The 14,388-nt window shown below is 34.0% G+C and overlaps 1 protein-coding gene across 1 annotated transcript in view; it reads left to right on the top strand.

Moving 5' to 3' along the window:
* The window catches only part of LOC144979022 (ankyrin repeat and sterile alpha motif domain-containing protein 1B-like), an 85,865-nt gene extending 79,678 nt beyond the window's left edge, over positions 1-6,187 (top strand). The window contains exons 18-22 of the mRNA XM_078925637.1: positions 1,812-1,915; positions 2,583-2,694; positions 4,127-4,263; positions 4,839-4,921; positions 6,016-6,187. Of these exons, the coding sequence (XP_078781763.1) occupies positions 1,812-1,915; positions 2,583-2,694; positions 4,127-4,263; positions 4,839-4,921; positions 6,016-6,049 (470 nt within the window). The 3' untranslated portion in view covers positions 6,050-6,187. The remainder of the gene's footprint in view (positions 1-1,811; positions 1,916-2,582; positions 2,695-4,126; positions 4,264-4,838; positions 4,922-6,015) is intronic.
* The last annotated feature ends 8,201 nt before the right edge of the window (positions 6,188-14,388 follow it).

The following is a 14,388-nucleotide window of genomic DNA, read 5'->3' as shown; positions in this document are numbered from 1 at the left end:
GGAAGGCCATCATTATGATGGGAAACTGACATGGTTAATTTTTATAATTATGAGAAATATAAGAAAGAAAAAATTATAAGTTCTTTATGATATAAACTTATCAGATATTACTTTTTAAGAATATATGCTAACTCTGCAATAAAATAAAGATAAGTTTTAATGAAATAAAAATAAAGACTAATTATATAAATAAATAAATAAATGAATAAATAAATAAATAAATAAATAAATAAATAAATAAATAAATAAATAGATAAAATAAATAAATGATTAAATAAATAAATAAATAAATAAATAAATAGATAAAATAAATAAATGATTAAATAAATAAATAAATAAATAAATAAATAAATAAATAAATAAATAAGTGAATGAATGAATGAATGAATGAATGAATGAATGAATGAATGAATGAATGAATGAATAAATAGATAAATAAATAAATAAAAATATAATAAAATAAGTGTAATTGGCTTGAATTGAATATCAAACTAGAATCTGTGAAAATAGAGAAATTAAATAAATATCAATGATATTGATTATGTTAATACAGGGGTGTCCCAAACGTGTAATCGAGGAATCGTTGGGCGTTTACCCCTTTGCTTTTTTTTTTTAAAAAAAGAAAGAAAACAGAATTTGTCTCACTAAATTCATCAAAGAGCGCTGATTTTGATTTCATTTTTAAAAAGAAATTTGCATGGAGATTAAGCTTTGAACCACGGTTCAAAAAGCTGATCAGATTTTTAATCCAAATTTTGAGAATTTTGTAAATCATAAACAAGATGCATATTTTTTAAAACACCATTGCTACCATTATTTTGGCCAAATGTTTAAAAAAAATATAATTCATAACACCACCTTAAAAAAAAAAAAAAGATATAATGGTGCTATGCGTTTAGGTAACGTACCTACAACATCTGTCAGCCAGATATAATGTACCAACACATCAAACTATGTGTAACCTTGAACGTTTATAGCCTGATATCATCACTTGATCTCAAGGTTCTTGTTGGGAGTATATCCTGCCTTTAAAATATTGTTAATATACAACAGGGACCTACCTATATGATTTAAGTATGAACAACTGGTCCTGTTTCTGAAGCCATTAGATTCGTTGAATGACAATGCTCTATTGACCATCTCAATTCCATCCAGTAGAGTTTAGCATTGTGTGATTTTTTTTTTTTGCTCTAATGATTAAATTATAATCTAAAGAAAATAGAGAGGGAATTTATCAGTGTAAAAATTTGTCATTTGTTCTATGAGAAAATTGTTTTAAAGAAAAAAGAAAAATATAAAGTAAAAGGAAAGGAATGAAAAAATAAAAAGAAAAAAAGAAGAAGCAAAAAATAATAATAATTTTGAAAAATAATAAAATCAGCAAAGCAAAGCAAACTGTAAATAAAAATATAACAAAATAAAAACGAACAGAAAGTAAATAAGAAAAAATAAGAAAAAAGAATGATTAAATTTTGATTATTTTTGATATTGTATTTGATGTTATTAGTTTGGATCACATAGATATTATACTAAATATTGATACAAAAGGTCACCTATTAATTAATCCATGGTCTAATTTTGATATAGGTGAATTGATACAAAGGGTCACCTATTAATTAATCCATGGTCTAATTTTGGTGTAGGTGAATTGATACAAAGGGTCACCTATTAATTAATCCATGGTCTAATTTTGATGTAGGTGAATTGATACAAAGGGTCACCTATTAATTAATCCATGGTCTAATTTTGATGTAGGTGAATTGATACAAAGGGTCACCTATCAATTAATCCATGGTCTAATTTTGATGTAGGTGAGTCCAAACTACAGAGTGTGGGGGAGTGGCTGACTGGCCTGGGACTTCCACAGTACGAGAACACACTGGTGGCCAATGGATTTGACGACACTGATTTCCTGGTAGGAAATATTTTCTTCTGTTTCAAATACACTGGAATCCGCATATCCGCATGAAGTAAATGGTGTAAAGGGATTTTGCTACTCAGCAATTTGTGCATAAGAGACTTTGCTGATTTGCTTATATTTTAATTTTTTTTTTTTTTTTTTTCAAAAATAAATATACCAATATCATATTGAACCATACACTAAGTGAAACAACCTTTTGTTTTTCTTCTTCTTTCAGCTTATCCCTCAGTTTGCAGGGTTGCCATAATGAATGTCATATCTCCATGCATCTCGGTTCAGAGCATCATATTCCTCTGTGCCCAGGTCTTTCATATCATCCTTTACCTAATCCCACCATCTATTCTTTGGGCGTCCCTTTTTCCTCTTTCCACCTATTTGTAAGTCCAATATTTTCTTTCCCTTGTACTCGCTCTCTTGTCTCTTTACATGTCCGAACCATTTCAATCTATCTTCTCTCATCTTTATTGATACATTCTTCACTTCAGTCAAACTTCGAATTCGTTCATTTCTCACGTTATCTTTTCTTGTCCAGCCAAGTGACCATTTCAACATCCTCATTTCTGCCACCTCAACAACCTTTTGTTCCTGTTGCATATTGTATCTCATTGTAACAATCATTTTTTTGTCAGTGGTTGTATTTTTATAATGTATATCCTAACAGGGTGGTCAGGTGATGGAGGAGCAGGACCTTTGTGCCATAGGGATGGATGATTCATCCCACAGACAGATGATTCTGGAAGGAGCTGCCAAGCTCTTGGAGTTCCAGCCTTTAGGTTGGTTGGTGTAGCAAAAAAAGAAATAAAAAAAATATAATAATAAAATATAATTTATAAAAATAAATAGAAAGTACTTTTTGAAGCCAATGGAGAGAAAGATAAAGGGAGTTAATGTGACTCATATATAAGGGAACAACACAAAACAGACAACGTTTTGGCCTTTGGCCTTTTTAAAGTATTTATATATATATATATATATATATATATATATATATATATATATATATATATATATATATATATATATATATATATATATGTATATATATATTTTTCGTGTTTACTTGAAAAATGCCAAAGGCTGAAACGTCGTTTGTTTTGTGTTGTTCCCTTATATATGAGTCACATTAACTCCCTTTATCTTTCTCTCCATTTTATTGACTCATTTATTATTATTTTTTTTAATTGACTCATTTAGTTTTTTACGCCAACAGATTCCTGCCAGTGGAATTTATCCCAGTTTCTCTAGAGTCTAGAATTAAACAGACATTGCTTTTCTTTAATTTGGAGAAACTACTACTCTGTTACAAATTACTTTCTGCCAGTTCTAATCTAGACCTAGCTACCCGGTAGACAGGAGAATCAGAGAAATCCATGCTCTACTTGAATTTGAATAAATGAGTCGTATGGATCTCCATAGGATGGTATTTGTTAGTTTGTTTTTAAGATCCATGTGTTGGGACACCTAGTTCTCCATCATAGTCTTGCATAGCGAACACAGTGATATTGAGCTTTTATATAGCGCAATATCCACTAAACGTGCTCAAAGCGCTTTACAAGGGGTCCCTGGCCAACATGATATGATAAGGATTGCTTACAATAGTCCTTCAGAGCTAAGTGACATCATTATCATTCCTTATATACATTTTTAATTTCACAATGTCATCATATGGTTGTAATTTTAAAGGAATCATTTCAATGATAAACCTCATACATATTCCAATCTGTACAGACTTGAATGAATCAATTCAATGATAAACCTCATACATATTCCAATCTGTACAGACTTGAATGAATCAATTCAATGATAAACCTCATACATATTCCAATCTGTACAGACTTGAATGAATCAATTCAATGATAAACCTCATACATATTCCAATCTGTACAGACTTGAATGAATCAATTCAATGATAAACCTCATACATATTCCAATCTGTACAGACTTGAATGAATCAATTCAATGATAAACCTCATACATATTCCAATCTGTACAGACTTGAATGAATCAATTCAATGATAAACCTCATACATATTCCAATCTGTACAGACTTGAATGAATCAATTCAATGATAAACCTCATACATATTCCAATCTGTACAGACTTGAATGAATCAATTCAATGATAAACCTCATACATATTCCAATCTGTACAGACTTGAATGAATCAATTCAATGATAAACCTCATACATACTCCAATCTGTACAGACATGAAAAAGCTTCCCGAGTCAGTGGCGGAGTGGCTTGGATCCCTACGACTAGACCAGTACTTGGACACGTTCATGTCCCACGGTTACAACAACATGGAGAGAGTGGTGCAATTGTGGGAGTTGGAACTAGTAACGGTAAGGACTTTTATGCACTAGGGGGAAAAATTACCCCAACTTTAATGTCGTGCCTCATTTACAGTAGATAAGTGACACGTGGTGATGCATATCAGTGTAAAATACTTTTTATTTTTTGTGTTTATTGTCTGGTTGTTGTGCGGTGTGAAAAGGAGGGTTTGTGGGGGGTGGGGGGGGGGGGGGGGGGGGGGGGGGGGGGGGGGGGGGGGTTTGTGTGTGTTTCTTCAAAAATTTTGTTTGTTTGTTTTTTTGTTAGATTACTCTCCTTCTTCCTCTTACATATAAGATTTATTTCTTTTTTTCTTTATTACATAAATACAGATAAAGAGACACACAAAGTTTGCCATTTATTTACAAGTGTTATAAATGTTATTATACTCATTATAAATAAAAAATAATGGATGTGACTTTTTTTTGTGTTATATTTATATGTGTATGTCTCTGTTTTAGTGTTGGCAAAAGGAGGAAATGGTGAATTCACGAATATTTCACTGCAAATTGCTCATGAGTGCAAATTTAATTCTTTCAAATAATTCTCCAATCTATCTATCTTTACTTTCGTCTTCCCCATCCAGGTGCTTGACATAACATCAGTGGGACATCGAAAGAGGATTTTGGCATCACTGGAGAGAGAAGACCAGAAGTTCCTACTAGTCCTGTAAGTTATAGTTGACTTTTGGATTTGTACTACCCCTTCAATGTAGTCCTTCAGAGCCATTTCGGCCCATGGAGCTAGAGTTTATCTCGATTTGTATAGCGTGAAACGGACAATAGCAATTGCTTGTTATCCTTTGGATAGCTTTCAGTCTGATCTAGTGACTAAATGAGCTCTAACCCTGCAGTCTACTCTCTTGGTTTATTACTTATCCTGTCCAGTGACCAGCTCAGATCTAACCCTTCAGTCTACTCTCTTGGTTCATTACTTATCCTATTCATTGACTAGATGAGCAAAAGCTCTTTGGTCTGTACTTTCAGTTACTTACACATCTGATTCAGTGACTTACTGAGCTTTTGCCCTTCAGTCTATTATCTTGGCTACTTACTTATCGGATGCAGTCACTTACTCAGCTCTAACCCTTCGTCTACTCTCTTGGTTTCTTACTTATCCGATCCAGTGACTAGCTCAGCTCTAGCCTTTCGACTGCTTTGGTAACATGTTTTATCCAGGAACTTGATAAGCTCTTTCCCTTTATATTCTGCTCTCTTGGTTACTTCTCTCCAAATACAGTGACTTTATGAGGTCTTGCCCTTCGGTCTTCTGTCTTGGGTTTTACTTACCTTCAATCCAGCGACTTGATAAGCTCTTGCCCTGTATTCTGTTCTCTTGGCTACTGACTTATCCCATCTAGCTACTCGCTCAGTTCTAGCCTTTCAACTGCTCTCTTGGTTACTTACTTGTCTGATCCAGTGACTTGTTGAGCTCTTGCCCTTTAGTTTGATCTCTCGTTTACTCATCCCATCTTGTGAGTATAAATCCAGGCTTATAAATAGTTAATTTTTTTTTTCCATTTGCGGCCACTATTTCTATTTACTTAATATTATCTATTCATTTGTTGATTTTGATTTTTCAATGTAATCATTCATTCACTCATTTCTTTGTTCATTCATTCATTTATTAATTAATCCTCCAACCCCCCCCCCTTCTCTCTCTCTCTCTCTCTCTCTCTCTCTCTCTCTCTCTCTCTCTCTCTCTCTCCTCTCTCTCCCCCTCCCTCCCTCCTCTCTCCCCCTACCCCCCTCCTGTTGTTACAGGCCAAACCACGAATTGCCAGCTTTGAAAGTCTGAGAGAGCCGAGATCTCCATTCGATCACGTTGACCTTTACCGTGACTACACTGGAGTGAGGTCAAGGGTCAACAGAGATCAAGAGAGCGATCTCCCTCAAGGGTCATTGGATGAGTTTGAGGAGGCTTCCCAAGGTCTTAATCAGGTACGTCATCGTCATCGTGCAAGAATTGTAGTTGTTCATTTATTATTGTGGCACTTTACACAAATTGCCATGATCTACTCAGGTGTGAATGGGTACTACTGGGATCAGTGCTGATGGTTTTCTTTGGATCCGAGGGAAATCTGCGATTTTGGAGTGATTCTCCTCCTTTTAAAATATTACAGTTCAGCCCCCCCCCCCCCCCCTCCCCCCCCCCCCCCCAAATCAATGTATTGGCAGTGAGAGAGTTGATGATGTGTGGTGGGACAAACAGGTACAGTTTCCCACTCTTCAGATGTTTGCTGGAGTATTAATGATGATTTATCATCTCAATTGCTCTAAAGCTTTGTGGTTTAATGCAGTAAAAATGAGGCTTACAGGCAATTGTTCAAAATTTCATTTTTTTTTTGTCATCATCAGCACTGTGGGATATAGGAAGGGAGAGATTTTGTAAGAGGACTTGTGCAAATATTTGACACTATATAGATGGCGTGTACTGTATGGCTTCATATAGACTGCTAGGAAAGTAAACTTGACATTCTGAAGCTCATCGACTATGGCGAATCTGTAAATATGTTCTTATTAAAAAAATATATTTTAGATAATTGACATGGCATCTGCACCCTTGCAAAGCTACATTGTACTCCAGTGTAATTGGCTTTATCAATTCAATTGAACTTTGTGAAATTAAAAATTTACTTTGGATGTGTTTATTCGTAATTACAAAATTTGAAAGAAAATAGAGGAAATATATATATATTAAAAACAAAAACAAAACAAAATTTAAATGAAAACAAAACCATCCCCCACCCCACCAAAAAAAAAAAAGAAAAGAAAAAAAGAACCTCAACAAAAACAAATTGTATCTAATCTCCGTTTGACGTTGTTGCCCACAGGGCCAGAGCATCCGAGATCAAGCCATCCACATCCGGGCACCACACATGATGCAGTACACGGGGTCTATTAAACAATGGAGGCATAAGCCAGAGATTCTCATCAAAGGCTGTTGTAACTATACGGCTCATGTAAGTTGTTGTCATCGTGTCGTCGTCTTCATTTGTCCACCTGTCCATAGATACATCCATCAATTCTTTATCACCCGTCCATCCATCAATCTGTCCATTCGTTCATCCATCCAGTTGTTCATCCATCCATCCATCCTAAAATCCATCTATCCAACCATCCATCCCTCCAACCATCCATCTGTCCATACATCCATCTGTCCATACATCCATCCATCCATCCTAAAATCCATCTATCCAACCATCCATCCCTCCAACCATCCATCTGTCCATACATCCATCCATCCATCCATCCATCCATCCATCCATCCGTCTATCCATCCATCCTTCCATCCATCTGTCCCCCTGTCCGTCCATCCATCCATCCATCTATCCATCCATTCATCCATCCATCCCTGTTAAGCAAATCCTCTCAGAAAATGAAAAACCAAGACACATAGTGATTTTAACAGATGCTAAGAAAATTCTGGAGGATATAATGATGTCCTTTGCAGATGATATAGACGCCTTGGTGGAAGACCTCATGAAGCTAAGCAAGTTTACCAACATTGTACTGCAGTGGATTCCAGGACACTGTGGGATACTTGGAAATCAGATCGCTGACCAACTGCAAAGGCAGGCAGTCGCATGCAGCAACCCTCCCCAACGTACTCAACAGGAGAAATTAACAAAATGGCCAAATTTATCCAGTCTCAGAGATGGAGAGAGAAGCACCCAGAATACAACATGAATGACCCAATCAAGGTGCTCGACAGAAAGGAACAGGTCATCATCTTCAGACTGAGAACTGGACACAACCAGTTAAAGGAACATATGTGGAGGATGTCCAGAGCAGGTGCCTCTGGACAATGTGACTGCGGACTTGAAAATGAAAATGGACATCATGTCCTAATGGAATGTCCAAGGTACAACCAGTTGAGAAGGAACTTCTGGCCTGACCCAACCCCATACTCAAAGAAGCTGTACGGCAGTGAGGACGACCTCAGGACCACTGTGGGCTTCATTCACCAGACCGGACTGACCATGTGACGTGACGGGAACGAAGAAGAAGAAGAAGAAGATCCATCCATCCATTCAACCAACTGTCCATCCATCCATCTATCTTTTATCCATCCACCATTTCATACATCCATCAATCTACCAGTCTAATTAACCTCGATGATGTATATAGTCTTACAAAATGTTGTTTTCCGTCCACAGTATTTGGGATCCACACTAGTCAAAGAATTGAAGGGTGCTGTGTCCACACAGGAGGGATTGCAAAGCTAAAGGTTGGCATTACAATTATGTATCCATCGTTCTAAGCAGTTTAATTCACTTATGAAATAAAGAAAATTGAACATTCTGCGAAAACTTTAAGAGAAAGAAAAACAAGATTATTGATTAAAATTTAAAAAAAGAAAAGAAAAGAAAGAAAAAAAAAACAAGTATCGCAAAGAAACAAAAAACAAAAAAAATACAACAAAAAAACAAACAAACAAAAAAAACGAAAAAAAAATCACACCCGAAATAGGAACAAAAAAAACTCAACCAAATCAAACCACAAACAATAAAAATCCCAGCAACAAAAAATAAAAGAAAAAGGAAAATTTGATGAGATTGGTCAGTAAATGAATCTGAGCATACTTTATGTTAGAATATAGCCTAGGGAAAGGCCCTCGATATCATTATCATTATATTACAAAGAAGTAATATAGTCTGAGACCAAGATTTAATTTGCATTATATAATCCTTGCACTAAGTGGTATGATATTTTATTTTTGGTGAAGCATTTGGTAGACGCTGCTTCGAGATTAAAAAAAAATTATAAAAATAATGAAATGAAAATTTCAGGACACTGATCTTTCTTGTTGCACGGATAATTCAAGGGAAGTAATCAAAATTAACAGTATGCCATCATTTTTCGTGGATTATATCCCTTACAACATCACAACACAAAATAGAACAAAAATAACTTTCCAAAAACATCAATTCACTGATTTTAAAATCAGCTATTTAAGGATGCTTCCGACTTTCTGATTCTTTTAAAAAACAAAACAAAAATCTATTACCATACATTGTTTTGTAGACTAAAATTTTTAATTGAAAGGTATGAATAATATTCATTAGTATTTTTGATATGATGATTTGTCCGCATTTTGGTATCACCTTGTAAACATTTGGTGCCCCAAGAACTATATCAGTTAAATACACTATAAACCAACGTTCATTTTAACAGCTCCTATCTGAGGCAATCCTCTTATTTCTTATTTTCTTTTATTTCTTTCTTTCTTTTCTTTCTTTTTCTTATATCAATATAATTTTTACTATCTATGTCTTTACAATTAATAACCTGTACGTCCCTTGAACTTTATACCATGTAATTATTCTTACAGCTTACAATACAGTATTATTACACTATACCTATTACCAAGTTTTACTTTACCACATTTATTTACTTATATATTATGTTTACGTCTGTATCATTGCCGGCGTTTTATAAGTCTGTACAAAAATGTACTTTTGTGATGAATAAAGTTCATTATTATTATTATTATTATTATTATTATTATTATTATTATTATTATTATTATTATTATTATTATTATTACTATTATTATTATTATTATTATTATTATTATTATTATTATTATTATTATTATTATTATTATTATTATTATTATTATTATTGATTTTGTTTTTAAAAAAAATATTTTATTTATTATCTTGAATGAAGAAATGCATTGTTATTCCCATCCCAACTCCAGAGTAAAGCAGTACGTATGTGTTAAGGTTTTAAGCATGCGCTGTCTTGAATCTAATTTTAGATTTGCCATGCAACGGGGAAAAGAGTTAAGAGGATAAGGGAAGTGCCTGGAAGAAAATATATTACATATGAAAATAATGATCATAATTATAATAAGAGAAATGAAACCTTAAAATAGATTAAACAAACAAACACAAAAAAAAAAAAAAACAACAACAAACAAAACAAAACAAATGCGAAAACGCCACTACCACATCATCTCATTCATCTGTGGTGTTTCATTCATCCTGTTTTGTCAATAAAGGGGAAGCCCGAAACGTTCATTTGATCTGTTTTTGTAATTAAATTGAAGCTTACATTCAATTTCACATTATTATTTATTTCTTCGAGCTTCGAGCAGCAACATTTACATTACCCAGGTTGAGAGAGGCACACCAACTTGGCCCTGGTGACAATTCACGCGCAATGCCTACCCCGCTCTCCTCTCCCTCCTTCCATACAAACACATCTTGCTGGCACTTCTTTTAACCTTCAATCATAATTTGTCACCCAATTACCAGTTTGTTTTTTTTGTTTTTTAGTATAAAGGGAAATAATTGTGTATTGTAGGTATTTTGAAAAATAAAATATCGATTATTCCCCTTACACCGCTGATTGGGAATGAAGATTTTATTTTTTTATAAAGTGCACTTTCGTGGGGGTAGGGGAACCACTGCACGATATTAATATAATATAGTCATTAACGCATCGTTATAGTATCAAATGATTGCTGCATTTATTTATTTTTATTTTTTTTTTTACTCAAACGTTCTTTTCTGCATTTGCCTTTTTATTTTTCAAGCATCGTCTAAGAAGGAAATTACAGGTGCATCATTTTTTACTGGATGTTGTTTGATTGTTTTTCTTCCAATAGGCGTCAACAGTCGTGACGTCACTTCCCTCGTAATGACGCATAGTAACTTAGTAACTGTTCTAAACTATCGGAACAATAGCGTACTCCCGTATATGGCATATTTCTCCAACGAACATAAAAGTGTATCCAGAGGAGAAAAACAGTATAAATCTGATCATGTTTTGACTTTTATACATTCTGATCACATGGCACGTGAATAAGTTCTAGCCAACGTGAAGAATAAAAGATACCGATTTTCTGTGTTTAGAACCAAGCTGCTGCAGCTGGGCGGTCGTTGCTGGGCGGACGTGACATCAGACTATTGAATCCTATTGGCTCTCGTGCTATTTTTATGTTTATTTCATATCACGTCTATTTCCATTCTGTTTATTTATTCACTTTTTACTGTGTCCCTAATTTTCAATGTCGTAGGAATGAGCTGTTTTGTCTTCCTATCTAATCTTATCCAAAAGCCAAAGGCTTTCCAATGGTACTGTCATGTAGCATAGTCCCAAGTCATAGTCTGCTGTAGAAAGTATGATAATTTATGACGACTCTACTACTACATACTACTACTACCTACTACTACTACTACTACTATCTACTACTACTACTACTACTACTACTACTACTACTACTACTACTACTCTACTACTACTACTACTACTACTACTATCTACTACTACTACTACTACTACTACTACTACTACTACTAACTACTACTACTACTACTACTACTACTAACTACTACTACACTACTACTACTACTACTACTACTATACTAACTATTACTACTATACTACTACTACTACTACCTACTACTACTACTACTACTACTACTACTACTACTACTACTACTACTACTACTATACTACTACTACTACTACTACTACTACTACTACTACTACTACTACTACTACTACTACTACTACTACTACTACTACTACTACTACTACTGCTACTACTACTATTACTATTTCTACCACTACTACTACTACTACTACTACTACTACTACTACTACTACTACGACTACTACTACTACTACTACTACTCCTACTAGTACTGTTATTATTATTATTATTATTATTATTATTATTATTATTATTATTATTATTATTATTATTATTATTATTATTATTATTATTATTATTATTATTATTATTGCTATTATTGTTATTGCAGTTGTTGTCACTATTATTATCATTATAATTTATATCATTTACAATTTACTGGCTCTTGTTTTTTTTGTTATCGTGATTTCCTACCTCATTACATTATCGACGTCTCTATATTTTATTTTTTAACTATTAACCTAGTGAGATCTTAACTTTTCTATTCCAAAACACAACACGAATATCGATAATACATGCAATTAGATGCTTTTATGGACGCCCGGTGGGTGTTCAATTGAATTGAAAAGAACTTTGGGGTTTTAGTAAACAGTTTAGACTGAAACGGAACGTTATAGATAGACTCACTCACTTTACAAGCACAGGGAGGGGTTAATGGACTCCCAAGTCCCTATCCCTTTCTAGTACATTGCGATATTTGATTTATCAATTCGAAACTGAAACATCCGTTTCATTGAGTTTATTTGAGGGAAAAAAGATAAGAGAGAGAGAGAGAGAGAGAAAAGAGAGAGAGAGAGAGAGAGAGAGAGAGAGAGAGAGAGAGAGAGAGAGAGAGAGAGAGAATAATATTAACTACCAAACTCTGAAAACAAAACAAAAGACGGAAAACAACCAAGAAAAACCCCATAAAAATAAGAAAGAACACACATCCCCTCCCTCCCTAAAAAAAAAGAGAAACCCCAAAACAAAACTAAACTAAACAAGAAAACTCAATCCTAAATTTTTTAAAACCCAAATACCAGACAACAAAGGAACATTTTTTTTTTTTTACTAAAGGTGCACCACCAACATTATTTTCTTTCGTATTTATGGTGTTTGATGTATCTAGACCAGTCTTCTTTTTTTTTTTCATTTGTGTCTCCGTGTGTTTGTTTTGTTTGTATGTTAGATTTTTTTCCCCCGTTTTTTTTTTTTTTTGTGTTTTGTTTTGTATTTTTTGTTTGTTTATTTTTTAGTGACCCTCTCTTCAATCTACTAGAATTATGTCAGAATGATGAGAACTGAGTTTTTAAAGTAAAAATCATCAGAACCTGGTAGTTTAATCAGTTCTTTCAAGTTTAAGAAGAAAGAAAATATTCATCCCCCCGCCCGCAATCAAAAGTAGTGAATAAATTTAAAAATGTAATACAACTTCTTTGGAAATGGAACACAAAATACCAAACACGGAACGTATCGGGCTCAAAATCCCTTCTTCAGTCAATAACAAAAAAAATATTAATAAAAACATGAATACACCAATTAAAATCCAGACAGACAGACAGACGGCAGCGAAATATTAGGCAAGGTTGTCTGCAAGTAAAAGAAGTGTCTTGAAACGTTCCGTGTTTGGTATAATATTGTTCTGTGTCCAAGAGACCTGCCTAGTGTTGTGTTCATTTCAGACCTGCCTAAAACTACGAAAAATTCGTTGAATTAACGGAATTATTGGCTCCAATTTCAGAACTTTATGAACATTTCTAAGTCATTAAAACTTATTGAAAATGAAAGTTGATGCCAGAGCACATAATTTTAAGGCCTTTGAAATGTTTTCTAATTATTGTTAGGGTAAATTGTTGATATGTAAAGTTAGCTATAGCGACTACTATTTTTTCTATCCTAAAAACTATGAATTTTAAAATTGTCAAGTAGGAGCTCTGTATTAATTTTTTATTCATTACTACCTACAGCCCACGGCTTCCTGTAGCTTAGTTTCCGTCTCCTCTATATAATATAGTGTACGCTTTGCTAAGAAACTCAGAACATTGCCATCCGGAAGTATAACGGGCCAACACAAAAAAAAAACTATGTATAACCTTGAACATGTATAATCTGGTAAATAGAGTTTAGTGAGAATTACTCATACAGATTCATGGCCAAAAAAAAAAAAAAAAAAAAAAAAAAAAAAAAAAACACCCGATAACAAAGACCTGAGTGACGTCAGCTTCGTTCTATCTATAGCGGGCATTTCTTTTATCTCAAATTTTACAAATTTAGCTTAAAGTTCAGTTTTTAAACCTCAAATTTAAGCTGACATATATTATAATACCGTGTTGAAATGTTTGGTTATTCGTGTTCCATCATCGTGAGAATAAAGGAGGAAACAGGAGGAGAGAAGTGAGCAGAAAAAATCCAAAATTCTATCCCCAATGAGGAGAGAAAAAAAATCTCGGAAGAGAGACAAGAGACAGAGAGAGCACCAGGGCATGGCCTGCCAATCTTGGCTTTTCTCACCCTCACACCATAGACTGCACGGTTGAGTTGAGTCCAGAAATCGCTGTGACAATCATTACTTGGGTTTGAACCCGACAACAGCAGCAGAGCACTTAGAGAAGGCGTCATCGTCATGACGTGTCTCATTACACAAAGTGGTACGCTAGAACTGTGGGCATCTTGAGATTATATTGGCATTTGGAACGAGAGGGTGTGTG

This window comes from Berghia stephanieae, chromosome 8, assembly GCF_034508935.2.
Source record: "Berghia stephanieae isolate SIO BIC M18660-M18661 chromosome 8, UCSD_Bste_1.3, whole genome shotgun sequence".
Classification (NCBI taxonomy): Eukaryota; Metazoa; Mollusca; class Gastropoda; order Nudibranchia; family Aeolidiidae; genus Berghia; species Berghia stephanieae.
The sequence above is the reverse complement of the archived record's forward strand: the minus strand, read 5'-3'. Positions and strand labels throughout refer to the sequence as shown.